The sequence below is a fragment of the Crocodylus siamensis genome, chromosome 5 (assembly GCF_052110815.1).
Source record: "Crocodylus siamensis isolate JL-2025a chromosome 5, ASM5211081v1, whole genome shotgun sequence".
NCBI lineage: Eukaryota > Metazoa > Chordata > Crocodylia > Crocodylidae > Crocodylus > Crocodylus siamensis.
The window spans coordinates 39,904,646-39,918,493 of record NC_143399.1 but is presented as its reverse complement, the minus strand read 5'-3'; the positions used below and the strand labels follow the sequence as shown (position 1 = coordinate 39,918,493).

The window sequence follows — 13,848 nt, the reverse complement described above, 5'->3', positions numbered from 1 at the left end:
AAGGATATTTTGAATAAGAAATCTTTACATCAAGTGGTTCTGATCATGTCTGAGTAAAGCAGTTGGGTCCAGTCAGTAGCAGTGAAAGCGGCTCCTTTGAGAAAGGCAAGCAGTGAGTGAGCTTGCACAGGCTGTAGCTGGGGGAAGCCATCAGGATAATGTGGAAGAGAGCCTAGAGGAGCCTAGTTGTTTATCTGAATGGTTTATACTTGTGGATGATTTGGGATGAAGAAACCACAAGGCTTCAAGGGCAGAAAGGAGGCTGTTGCAGGCCCTCTCAAGAAGTGCATGGTCTGTTTGAGATAACTGAGTGTATCACATCCTGGGAGGTTAAGGGAGGGGCAAGGAGCCCCATGAGTTAATGGTTGTCTCCCAAATTAATAAGTGAGAACAAAGGAGTGGCAAGACAGGAAGGGAGGTTATCAGTAAGCCGGCGTGCTGAGCGGGGCCTCAAGTCCCTGCCCGGGGTGTCAGTGATGCAACAAAGGCTTGAGGCTTCTCACAGCTTCCAGGAAGCCAACAAGGCTATCTCCCTGCCCTCCTCGCCCTCGGCCTCCCCTGCATGCAATGTGACTTTCATGCAATATCTTATATGTTCCCCCACTCCTCTTGCCTCAGAGCTCCTCAAACTCCTTCCTGTTTCAAGTCCAACCACGCACACGTAAAAATGATTTCCACCAACCCCAGCCACAGGCCTCCACCACTTCACATCAGATCTGACAGCTCCCTGGGCCTCATCTCTCTCTCTCCTTCCACTTTCACCTCAGCCCTCGCCACATGCATCCTTCCCCCACTCTGCACCATAGCTCTAAAAAACCCTCCTGACACATACACCCCCACCTTTTCACTTTACATCTGACCAAGCATCCTGTCACCTCTGTCACTCCCCTTCCCTTTCATCTTATAATAGTCAACTCCTCATCCCATCTCTCTCAATTCTCTTGCCCTTTCACCTCACATCTGACAGCTCCTCATACCACATATATCACTTGATTCAGATCTCACTAGTCCTCCTGCCACGTGTGGGGATGTGGTCAGGAAGGCTATAACCGCACCTTGCCATGCATCCACAGATACATCATGAGCAGGTCCAAGGAGGTGATCCTCCCCCTCTACGCAGCACTGGTCAGGTCGCAGTTGGAGTACTGTGTCTGGGTGCTGCACTTCAGGAGGGATGTGGACAACATGGAGAGGGTCCAGAGGAGGGCCACCCCCATGATCAGGGGGCAGCAGGGCAGGCCCTACGAAGAGAGGCTACGGGACCTGAACCTGTTCAGCCTCCACAAGAGAAGACTGAGGGGAGATCTAGTGACCATCTCCAAACTGGCCAAGTGGGGCCAGCAGGCATTGGGAAAGTCCCTGTTCCCCTGAGCACTACCAGGAGTAACAAGGAATAACGGCCACAAGTTGATTGAGAGTAGCTTCAGGCTAGATATCAGGAGGCACTACTTCTCAGTCAGCGCGGCTAGGATCTGGAACCAACTTCCAAGGGAAGTGGTGCTCGCTCCTACCTTGGGGGTCTTCAAAAGGAGGCTTGATAAATCACCTAGCCAGGGTTGTTTGACCCCAGCATCCTTTCCTGCCCCTGGCAGGGGGTCGGATTTGATGATCTGCTCAGATCCCTTTCGATCCTACCAACTATGAAACTATGTCTCACTTCCCTGACCTTTTGCCTCATGCTTGACAACTCCCTCATGGATGATAAATGCTCATACCACATATGTCACTTCCCTTGCCCTTTCACTTCACACGTGGCATGAGGGCCTGTCATGTATCTCGCTGCCATGCCTTTTCAACTGAATCTAAATGTTCTTTAGGATGCATATTGACTCCCTGGCTCCATCTAAGATCAGGCCTGTGTTCATGCCACATCTTTCTCTCCCCTGTTACTTTACCTCATATTTGACACCCTCAATGTCACATATCACATTCCCCTTGCACCTGCACCTCATGTTTGATATCTCCTTATGACACATATCTCAGCCTCCCTTTCTTCTCTCATAGTTTCATAGTTTCATAGTTTCTAGGGTCGGAAGGGACCTAAGCAGATCATCTAGTCCGACCCCCTGCCATGGCAGGAAAGAATACTGGGGTCAAACGACCCCAACAAGGTGTACATCTAGCCTTGTCTTAAAGACCCCCAGGGTAGGAGCCTGCACCACTTCTCTTGGAAGTTGGTTCCAGACCCTAGCCGCCCTGACTGTGAAGTAGCGCCTCCTGATATCTAGCCTAAACCTACCCTCTGCCAGCTTGTGACCGTTATTCCTGGTCACTCCTGGCAGTGCTCGGGGGAACAGTGACTCCCCCAATGCCTGCTGATCCCCCCGACTAGCTTATAACAGGCCACAAGATCCCCCCTCAGCCTTCTCTTTTGGAGGCTGAACAGGTTCAGGTCCCGTAGCCTCTCCCTGTAGGGCCTGCCTTGCTGTCCCCTGATAATGCGAGTGGCCCTCCTCTGGAGCCTCTCCATGCTGTCCACATCCCTCTTGAAGTGAGGCGCCCAAAACTGGACGCAGTACTCCAACTGCGGCCTGACCAATGCCGCATAGAGGGGGAGGATCACCTCCTTGGACATGCTCGAGATGCATCTGTGGATGCATGACAAGGTGCGGTTGGCCTTCCTGACTGCATCCCCGCACTGCCGGCCCATGTTCATCTTGGAGTCAGTGATGACCCCAAGATCCTTTTCCACCTCCGTGCTGACAAGAGGGGAGTTCCCCAACCTGTAGGTATGGTGCCAGTTGTTCCTCCCGAGGTGCAGCACCTTGCACTTGTTTGTGTTGAAACCCATCCTATTCTCGTCCGCCCACCCTTGTAACCTGTCTAGGTCTGATTGTAGCCTGTTGCATCCTTCCAGTGTACCCACGTCCCCCCACATCTTAGTGTCATCAGCAAATTTGAACAGGGTGCTTTTTACCCCCTCATCCAAGTCACTGATGAAGATGTTGAACAGTGTGGGCCCGAGGACCGAGCCCTGCAGAACCCCACTGCCCACGTCCTTCCAGGTTGAGAAGGACCCATCCACTACCACCCTCCGGGTGCAGCCCTCCAGCCAGTTGGCGACCCATTTGACTGTGTGGGTGTCTACACCACAGCCCCCCAGTTTCTTAATGAGAACGGGGTGAGAGACAGTGTCAAAAGCCTTCCGGAAGTCCAGGAAGACTATATCCGCTGCTACCCCTGCATCTAATGATCTGGTGATCTGATCGTAAAAGGCCACCAGGTTGGTCTGACAGGACCTGCCACTGATGAACCCATGTTGGTTGCCCCTAAGCATGCAGTCCCCTGCTGGCCCCTCCTGGATGTGTGCCAGCATAATTTTCTCAAACAGCTTGCCTAGGATCGAGGTAAGACTAACCGGCCTATAGTTTCCCGGGTCCTCCTTCCTGCCTTTTTTGAAGATGGGGACCACATTGGCCCTCTTCCAGTCCTCCGGTACCTCACCAGAGCACCATGAGTGCTCGTAAAGTTGTGCCAGGGGACTTGCAATGACCTCGGCCAGTTCCTTTAGAACTCTAGGGTGGAGATCATCAGGACTCGCTGACTTGAATACATCCAACCCCTCCAGAAGCTCCCTAACTAAATCCTCGCTAACCCGTGGCCCAAGTGTGCCTCCCCGGGGGCCCAAGGGGGGCCCAGCAGGGAGGTGGCTGTTCTGGTCTCCATGTATGATAACTCCTCCTGCCACATAGACAAATCCCCCATCCCTTTACCCAGATCTTTCCAGGCTTTTTAACACACATCTAGAAATTCCACCTCTTTACTAACAATTTAGCTGCCATACCTCCCATCTTATATCATCCCCTCACCCATTCAGATGCAGACCCAGATCCCCAGCAGTCCTGGGGCACATTGATTCCATCCACTCATGCCAAATTTATCTTCCAATATGCTGCCCAACTCCCATCCACCATTGAAACTCTCCACAGATCTGCCCTGCAACTTTCTACCCTAACTGAATGCCTCTCCAGCTCCTCTCATATCCAAACCCTTCCAGATATATCAACACCCATCCTTTCCTGTCTGATGTATGACAGTGCAGCTCTACCCATCCACTCCTCCACCCACATGTAGAAATACTTCAGCTGCTTCAACTCTCCCACTGTCAGGGAGGTACAACCACTCCTGTTATTCTCAATCATGTGAGACTGCGTAAGGATGACTCACAGGTCACTAATGGCACCCTATGGGAATTGGCCGCTGTAGATCAGACAAGGACTGGGCAGAGTCTGTGTGTGGCTAAATTTGGGAGCCCTTGGAAATAGGGGAAGTGATATCTGAACTAGGTGAAGTTATTTAACAACAGAAGTTGTGAATAATGCAGAATAATTCCATGATGTGCATTTGATGTGCATTTGAAAGAACAAGAAAAAACTAAATTAGCAGTTTACCTCAACCTGGCTGGCAAATTGGATGAACATGGCCTACTAGTTTCTGTTGCTGAAAACATACAATGGAGTGATGTAGCTAACATCATGTCCATCCACTTGAAATTCCCCAGACTAAATAATTGAGTATCCATTTACAACTCAATTAACCGGAGCTTGTATTCAACATATTTCCAGAATGAAGTCCAAACTCCTGCTTCCAGATCTTTTGTGAGATGCATAAGCATTCTGTTAAGACACTTCACATGGAAAAGGATTGTAAAGGATGTGCCCTTCTAGGAACATAAATGATACCAATTAGAAAATAGAAATGTAGGGTTTCAGGAAGGAGTTCACTAGAGATGAATAGAATAACTCACTGTTCAGGAAAGATTGTTCTGCAAAGATATCAGTAAACATGTTTGACATTGAACTGGCAGGAACTAGGAAGCCCAATAAAAGCAAGAGACCTTACACTGTATAACCACCTCTCTCATGGTTATTGACACATGATTAGCAGGCACGTCTACACAAGATGCTAACAGCATGGTAGCCTAATAATACTGGGCAGTAGTGCATCACAGCAAAAACAGTGCTAATACACTACTGTGCAGTATTATTAAGCTATTGTGCAGTAGCCTCGCTTAAAAGGTGTTCACCCACATTGCTGCACAGTAACTCCGGTTCCTGTGCATTTATTTAGTACCTGAGTATTGAAGTATTAAATTAAGTGTGCAGTAACCATTGTGCATTAATAAAGGTGTAGATGCAGCCAGTGATACCCTAACACAGCTACATTGCATTCCATTTTGGAGTTTGGCATGTGAAAAGCAGATATGCCAGGCTTCACTGAAATAATCACAATCACAGTCCAACATGGTGGAGTTATGCCCCTACAAAGCTTATATGTAGTCTTTTTTGACTTAACTGTTACTACTTCCTTTGCTTTGTAAACTACATGTGATCAGGAGCAAATTCCAGTTGGAGGGAAGGAGTTCGGGGAATTCTGGACTTCTCCTCCAGGACGGGCAAAGCTTAGGGGCTTACATTTAGAAGGGCATTCTGAGAATGAGAGGAAGGATGAGAGGTACAGTTATCTCTGAAACACAACATTTAGTTACATATAATCAATTCAACTCAACACTGTTCTCCTGATTGTCCTCTTCAGTGCTCCCTGTACATCTTTGTTCCTTAGGCTGTAGATCAGAGGGTTCAACACTGGGGTGATAAATCCATAGAACATACTGATGAGCTTATCCTTGTCAGAGAATGATTTGGACTGAGGTCTCATGTACATGAACATGGCTGTACCATAGAATATACTGACCACAGCCAGGTGAGAGCTGCAGGTAGACAGGGCTTTGTTCCTGCCCTGGGCTGAACGGATATGCAACACAGCCTGCCCAATAAGTATATATGTCACTATGATGAAGATGAAGGGTGCCACAAGAACCAATAGAGCAGTGACTAAGTTGACCAGCTCACTCAAACTGGTATCAGAACAGGCCAGCTTAAGGACTGCTTGCAGTTCACATGACACATGGTTGATAACATGTCCACAGAAATGCTTTGGCTGGACCAATTGCCGGATCACAGTAAGAAGAAACGCACTGATCCAGGAAAAAGCAGCCAGCTGGGTGCAAACCTTTCCACTCATAATCAGAGAGTAACACAGAGGGTTGCATATGGCCACAAAGCGATCATAGGCCATGACAGCCAGGAGGAGGCACTCTGTTATGCCTAGGAAGATGGAAACATAGCCTTGAGCCAAGCAACTGTTAAGGGAGATGGTGGGTTTCTTTCCAAAACTCCTCACCAGGACCTGAGGGGCAGAGCTGGAGGAGTAGCAGATATCAAGGAAGGAGAGGTTGTTGAGGAAGAAGTACATGGGGGTGTGGAGAAGGGGGTCAGCCATGATCAATAAAATAATGAGGCCGTTTCCCATCAGGGTCACAAGGTAGACAATCAGTAGTAGGCAAAAGAAGGCAGTCTGGGCTTCAGGCTGATGGAAGATTCCCACTAGGATGAACTCTGTTACCAGTGTCTCATTGTCTACTTCCATGGTATTACCTTGGGCTATTACAGTCAATGGAATAGTACAGAAAGTGGGTAAATGTACAGTAGTACAGTAGGTGGTTATTCATACAACAGTTCTCCATTAAATGGGTCACATTAGAACATTTGTCAATAATATGCTAAGGGGAGGGGTTCTGGAAAAGGCTGCAGAGCCCCTGGGGTTAGTGGGAGCAACAGAACTCACTTTCACTGTACACTGCAAATGTTGCTTGTGTACGCCTTTTTGGATCAGCCTCTGACAAATTGAGAAAGATCTGTGTAAAGCAGCAGTATGAGTGGAGTATCTAGGATCACAAAGAGAACAGTTACTCCAGCACATTGGATACCTGCTGACGTTGGTCAGTCCTGGGGCTTTTTGTAGCCTGCAATCCTCATCTAGCCCCAACCCCATATTTTGCGAGCAAGTGAGGCCCAATTCAAGTCCTGTTGTCCTATAAACATCATCTACACCAGGTAACACATACAATGTTATTTAAAATGTTGATAAAAGAGGGAAGCAAGTTTTGAAGAAACTAAAATTTGTTCCCTTTCCAACTGATTGAGTTAAAAAAATTAAAATAAAGCCCAATTAATACTGCACAAAATAGGAAAGATTTCATTAACATCAACCATATTAAACACTGTAAAGACCATCTGCAATGTAAATTTTTTACAGTAACTAATTCCAACCAGCCCTGTCCCCATTCTGCCCATGGTAATACAGTCAGCACTGTCACTGCACATGACAAAGCTCAGAGTAGCCTCAGTGGTGTCAGGTAAGAATGATGGGAAAGACTGGACAGGTCACTGGGCTGAGATAAAAGGGGAGAGAATAAAGTAAATGACCAACAAATATGTTCCAGCTTTGGGTAACCAGCTCGGATCAGTGAGAGCAATAAACAACTATGAATTCAGCAGGGCTGAGAATCAGTCTGTCAGCATAAGGCTGGTGGCTACATAAATTGTTATCATAGCTACCGTAAGAGCTGTACATCTACTAGAGGAATAAGCAGTGCAACACTGGTCTGGCACAGTTTTGCTGTGGCACTCGACAAGCAGGATGGTAACAAAAGGTGTGTCCTTTCTGACAGTCATGCTGTCTTTAGATCAGGGTGATTCCCTATGTCTCTACAGCCACCTTAAAGGTTGAACATTTACAGGCCCTGTTACAGAGCTTGTGATTTGCTTGGGTTTAAATGTCATTAAAAGCACCCTAGAAAACCTATTTGGGTCCAAATGCAACAAAATCATTGACCACAGTCAGCCAAGGAAACAGAGTTCCCCATCAGCCCCTTTCCCAGTAACAGTCCTTTCATCAGCCTCCCTGAAACCCCATCATATAAGGACCTTGTCATTATGCCTTCAAGGCCTAGAAGTTTGTGCCTAGAAGCCTACACCCATTCATGGGCAGATCCAGGATTTTGAAAAGGGTGGGGGTGCACCTGGTGTAGTGCATCATCACATATAATATAACACATATTCTTATCCCATTAACACAAAGCTAGAAGCTTTAGTAATAAAAAGTGAGGGGCCCTGGCCTAGATTATTCAGTTTAAGATTGGAACAAAACCAAATAGAAATGCATTGGCATGTTCATTAATGTGCTGTCATATGTTATGTATAAAAAACACAACAAACTACAATGAATGAAATAATCAAAATATGTTATTTCATTATTATTTTGGTCATTAGAATTAAACAGACTTTTCCTTTTCAGATTTAAAAAAAACCCCCAAAAGCAAGCCTTCTTGATTGTCTTGATAGTGCATCCAATACTTCATTGAAAATGATACCCACACCTGAGTTAATGATTTTAGTTAGAATTAAAAAGTCTGCAGGACAGTGAAATAGGAGCTAAATCACCAAGGGTAGAATTGCAGGAGAAAGGCTAGCTTGATTAGCAGAACATCAAGGCCATTGAAAAGGAGGGAGAGTCATTAACACCTATGGATCTTAGAAGGAACCTGGTAGATTATAATGAGCCACAAAGTCAATTGACTCCATCACAGTTGCCTAAATAGAAAGGCTGCTGCCACTAGCAGGCAGCAGGTTTTAAACTTAGGGTGGACCAGGAATCGGGGGTGGGGAGGTTGGGGCTGGAGGTTCAACTACCCTCTCCTCCCCACTGCATCCATCCCTCTGCCCATTCCTGCAGTTCTTGCCTCTAGAAGAATCGGGGCCACATTTCCAGCTGAGGAAGTTGAGGCAGATGCAGGAAAGTATAGCAAGAGAGGGTTTGGGCTTTTCTTCCCAATTGCTATCTCCCCTTTTCAACCTTCAGCCACTGAGCAGTGGTTGGGATGGAAGGTGCAGGAGCCAAAGACTCCCTTGGAGTTCCTGCAGAAGTGCTTGCCTAGTGCTGACAGCCTGCCTTGGGCTTTCTGGTTTCCTTGCCTCCTCAGTACCAAAGGGAGTATTCATAGTTCAGACCACACACCAGCAGGAGCTCTTTCCAGGGTCCATCACCTGGTCTGGTCTCAGGCACCTTCCACATGGAAGAACAGGGTCCATCACTCACAGCTGTAACCCACTGGTTAAATGAAGCCGGGCTAGCTTTCCATAGGTCATCTTTTCACAGGACAGTGACACCTTTCTCAAGAGGTCTACATTTTCACAAACATGCCTTGGGCACTTTTGCTGCCTGTTTAACTGAAGCGCTCCCAAGGAAAACATTATTGAGATGGTTGCAGGAATTATCCATTTACAGAAAACTGGGTTTGTGAAATTCTATATTCTTTTTGTACCTGAAACTGAGATTTTAGTAAATGCAACTTTCCAGGTAATGCTGTTGTCAGTCACTATTTCAATAAGCCTTTATATTTAAAAATGACTGAGGCAACCATACAGCTGAAGCAGAAATGGTTCATCCCCTTTTGCTACATTGAGAATACTTACTGTTTTGCCAAAACCTGTGCATGGAACCAGAGGGCAATCTGAGAGATATTTGTGCAGGGAGTAGAAATGAAAATCCACTCCCATTTTACCTATCCAGAAGCCGGAGCTGCCAGGAGACAGACCATGAAGGGCCCTGACAGCCGGTGGTTAACAAGGCCTCCTGGAATCACTAAGCAGATATTGGAAAGCTCTCTGTGGGGCACCAGAATCAACTGCCTGAGAACAACTCACCTGATCAGAGACATGAGTCCCTACTGGCCCCTATTTAGGCAGCTCCAAAGTGTGACCAGAAGCAGGGAGCCTGGCAAGATGCAGTCTGCTTGAATATGTCTTGGTTTCACAGAGCTTCTTCCCTGTGAAGAAAACACTGGCAATCCACAATGAGAAAAGACCAGTGGCTGGTTGACACCACCAGAAGCCAAAGTCAATCCTTTCACTAATCAGAAAAGCAAAGAGACCCCAGAGCAAAGGCACTGGGAGGGGCCAGGTAAGGGGTCCACCAGAAAAAAATCCCTCTAAGGACTTAGACTTTCAATTGTGCTTTGAGCAATGAGAGAGGCAGCCCATTGTTCAGCAAAGGGTGTTAGCAAGGAGATAGAACCCCACAGTCACTTTGTTAGGTGATGGGATTTCTTTGTAGAAAAGCCTCAGAAACAACTGTCTGGGTGAGGAATTGGGGCCTGCCTCTAACCTAGTGCAGTTAACACTGCTCTGAAGTGACAGTGTCTCTCCCGAGTCTCAGTTCTCACCATCTCTGCTTATTGCACCTAACTTTAGTATTATAGATTTTCTGTGTTGTGGCTGGTCCCACTGCTCTTGAGTGTGTGGTCCCAGTGCAGAATGGCTCCAAGGATTGACTGTTAATTGCACCATGTGGGAATCACTCACTGCAGATGAGACACAAAGGCTGAGTGGGGTCTGGACAGTAACTGCATGAATCCTAAGGAGAGTAACCCAGGGATCAGTGATGTGACTACAAGACCTCTCCCCCATCACTCCCTTCTGGCATCTGGCAGTGATCTCCAGCACTAAGTGATTATTGATAATTTCCCTTGGGTTAGGTTCCTGCCACTGCTGCTTGCTCTTAGACTTTTACACCTTCCTTAAGACCAGTGGGTAATTGCAACTGCTTGAGCCAGGAAAATGGTCTAGTACAGGGGTCAGTAATCTACAACCTTAAGGCTGGATGCAACCAGTGAAGAAGCTGGATCTGGCCCTGGAAAGCCCAATCCAGCCCAGGGCAGCATGAGAGACTGGGTAACAAACAGATGCATAAAAATACCTGTCCCTTCTGCAGAGCCTGAAAAGTTACTTTGAACATTGAAGACCTGAAGAGGTTCTCTATCTGCTTCCTTCACAAGGGCACTGAGTAGGGATGACGGCAGGGAACTTGTAGTCTGGAAGGAAATGGCACCATCATTCTACTTAGCTCCAGATAGACACAGGTTTGCAGTGTCCTAGCTGGCACAGGACTAACGCTAGACCTTCCACTTAGCTATGGAAGTTTCCAGTGCTCTATGTCCTGCTTTACTAGAATGTTATGTTCTGTAGTGCCTTCATACTAGGACAGTTTTTACGGCGCATAGGTGCAGCAAACAATGAATATGTCTCCTTCTGCCCACTTTGCTCTCTTCCTGGCCCCATATCCTCCTATTCTGCCCATCACCTGTGCCCCTCTTAATCTCATCTGCCCCACCTCCTGTTATCATTGACATTCCCTTGCACCCACAAACCTCAGCCATATATCTCTTCACACACCCTCTGATTCAAAACACTCTGTGTTTCACCCCACAAACTCCTGTCTTCTCACACTCTACTCTTCATCATTTCAAAGCACTGAGTCTACTTTTATGGAGATTAGGTCTTGCAACAAACTTGGTGAAATCACTTGGCAAGCTGAGACTGTTTGAATGAATTGTATTTTAATGGGGTCAAGTGAAACACAGAATACAGTTTACTCCAGGTTTGTATCCTGCAAGACAAGGACTTGGAGTTGTTTCCATTGAAACAGCATCTTAATCTAAACCAGTGGTGCTCAACCTTTTGGCCCTGCAGGCCAAATGAATGGCACAGGGCCGTTCCACAGGCCGAATCAGACCCTGTGCCCCAGGACTGGGCCCACACGCTGGGATTCAGACTATGTTGTCCCTGCCCAGCCTCGCATGGCAGGATCAAGGCCCCAGGACCTGGCACTGCTTCCACCCAGACCCATGTGCTGGGATTGGGACCTCAGGACCCTGTGTACCAGGATTGGAGCCCTATGCTGCCCAGGCCATGGTGTGTGCAGCTGATCCCAACACCCATGAGAAGGTGATGCCTCATGCAGCCCACCCTGTCCCACGTGCAGCTCTTGGGCATGCTGGGAAGTATAGTTGGTAGGGCGGGGCAGAATGGGGACTACCACTGCTGCCCAGGAGAATGTGCATGCCCTGTTGCTACTGCTGCCAGACTGCGGCCCCACTGCCCAAGCACCCTGGCCTGTCTGCCCTGTACCCACTTCTGGGGTCACCAAATGGAGCAGGTAGACAGGTAATGTCGCTATGGAGACTGGCCCACGACCTCTACAGGCAGGGTGCACTTGCTTGGCTGATAGAGCGTGGCTGCGGGCGGGTGGGTAGAGGCATATGGGAGTGGGGCTGGTGGGCGGGGCCAGGGCTGGGGCTGGGATTTCAGGGTGGTGGCAGCACAGGGCCAGGGCCCCAGGCAGAAGAAACCTCAGTCCTCTCACTGCACATCCCTACCTGTGGAACTGGCACCCATTGCAGGGACATGTCGGAAGCAGGTTTCAGATTTGCCCTGGGCCCTGTCACATGATCCCAGCCCCACCTGCCCATCGCACTCCTGGGCCCCTCTCCCCACCTGGCTGTGGATCCCATCCCATTCACACAGCCAAGCATGCCCTGCCTACAGGACCTGAGCTGGTCTCCATGGAGACCCCACCTACTCCTTCCAGTGCCCCTGGTGGTGGGAGCTGGGCAGACAGCCCAGGTCTGGATAGGATCAATTGTCCTCCTGCAATTGCAGCAGGCTGGGCCAGCACCCCCTCTGCCCAGTTCACAACAGCTCACCAAAAATCCATGGGTGCATACGCACAAGCGAGAACATGCGTTTCCCTGGGGACAGCCAGCAGCAGCACATTTTTGTGCTGCTGCTAGTTGTCCCTGGGTATGCTCCTGCACACACCTCTGGCACTGCAGATTGCCCCAGGTGATGTAGGGGAGGCTGAGGCCTGCACCTGGGCTGGCCCCAGCCACCTTACCTGGGAGCCTGGGGGCCTCCTAGGGCTGCAATGACAGTGATATGGGTACATGGAGGCTGGCTGGCAGCTGGAACATGGCTGTGGCCAGTCAGGCTCCATTTTTGGGGAGTGCATGCTGCAGCCACATGTGGCACCCTCTTTTTTATGCTGCAGGTTTTTTGACAATGGGATCTCCCGGTGTAAAGCCCCCCCACCACACTGCTAAATTAGCAGCATGAGAAACGTGCATGTGTGGCATGAGCGATTTGAAATGCTGCAGACAGGATTGTGACACTGCAAACCGCACATGTGCACTTGCTGGGACACACCCCTGAAGTGGCCTTCCAGCCCATATAATTGCCCATACCTTGTCTATTCTGATGGTCCCTCTGAAAAGGTGGTAGAGGCTGCAGCTGTTTTCAGGATGATCTTTTTCCATTTAATACTGTATTAACATTAAATCGTTACTGAAATAATGTACAAAATAAGTCTATGTTAAGCAGAGATGATGTAAACTGTTGACTGGATGGGACCTCAGTGAAAGATCCTATATTATTGCTCACTTCCTGAGACATACCACCACCTCTAGGAAAGGTGTCATCCAGGAGCAAGAGTAGGACACCCTGGGTACCTCCAGCCTCCAGCATGAAGGCTGGAGGTACCTTCTCCCTTCCAGCTCCATTAGGAAATGCACCTCTCCCTCTCAGCCACCCAAAATAAAATACAGAAAAAGAATTGTGGGGGGTCTAATATCTTGTTGCACATCACGCCCTAATATACATTTTTTAATTAACAAAAAATGTTTTAATTACTCAAGGGGATTGTGCGTGTGTGTGTGTGCGCGCATGCGTGTGCACACCTTTGTGTTTGTACAGGAAACAAAAAAGGAAATGCTGCCTCGTGAACATGTCCCTCCTACTCCCCAAGTTTAATAAGAGTCCCTGCACCTTTCATATCCAAGTGGTGAGCCCAGCACTCAGCTGCCTGAGTTGTGAAAAAAAAATCTTGTTTTTCCATGGTGCAGTCACACTTGCAACTTGCCCTTTCCTTGGCTACTGGGTTACATAGCTCTTAATGATGCAGCCCTGGAGATCAGGAGTCCTGGGTTTCATTTCTGGCTTGGGGACTGTGGTGTGATGGTTAGAAACAGCAGAAATAAAGCACATGGGCAGTGTGATGAGGTTGTAGGTAAAACCAGTGAGAAATGAAGACTCATTCCCAGTTCTGGCTGCAGTCACTCTGTGTAGTTTATTCCTCTGTCTGCATAACTGTAGAGGAGATAGGTCCTGATAA

At 48.2% G+C, this 13,848-nt stretch overlaps 1 protein-coding gene across 1 annotated transcript; it reads right to left on the bottom strand.

The window, feature by feature from the left end:
• Positions 1-5,499: 5,499 nt before the first annotated feature.
• Positions 5,500-6,429, bottom strand: LOC149863930 (olfactory receptor 13H1-like). The gene has a single exon (XM_090049735.1). The coding sequence runs from the start codon at positions 6,427-6,429 to the stop codon at positions 5,500-5,502; it is 930 nt and encodes a 309-aa protein (XP_089905861.1).
• Between the last annotated feature and the right edge of the window lie 7,419 nt (positions 6,430-13,848).

Excerpts from the sequence above, each read along its gene's own strand:
- LOC149863930 (XM_090049735.1), bottom strand. The coding sequence starts at position 6,429 with ATGGAAGTAGACAATGAGACACTGGTAACAGAGTTCATCCTAGTGGGA.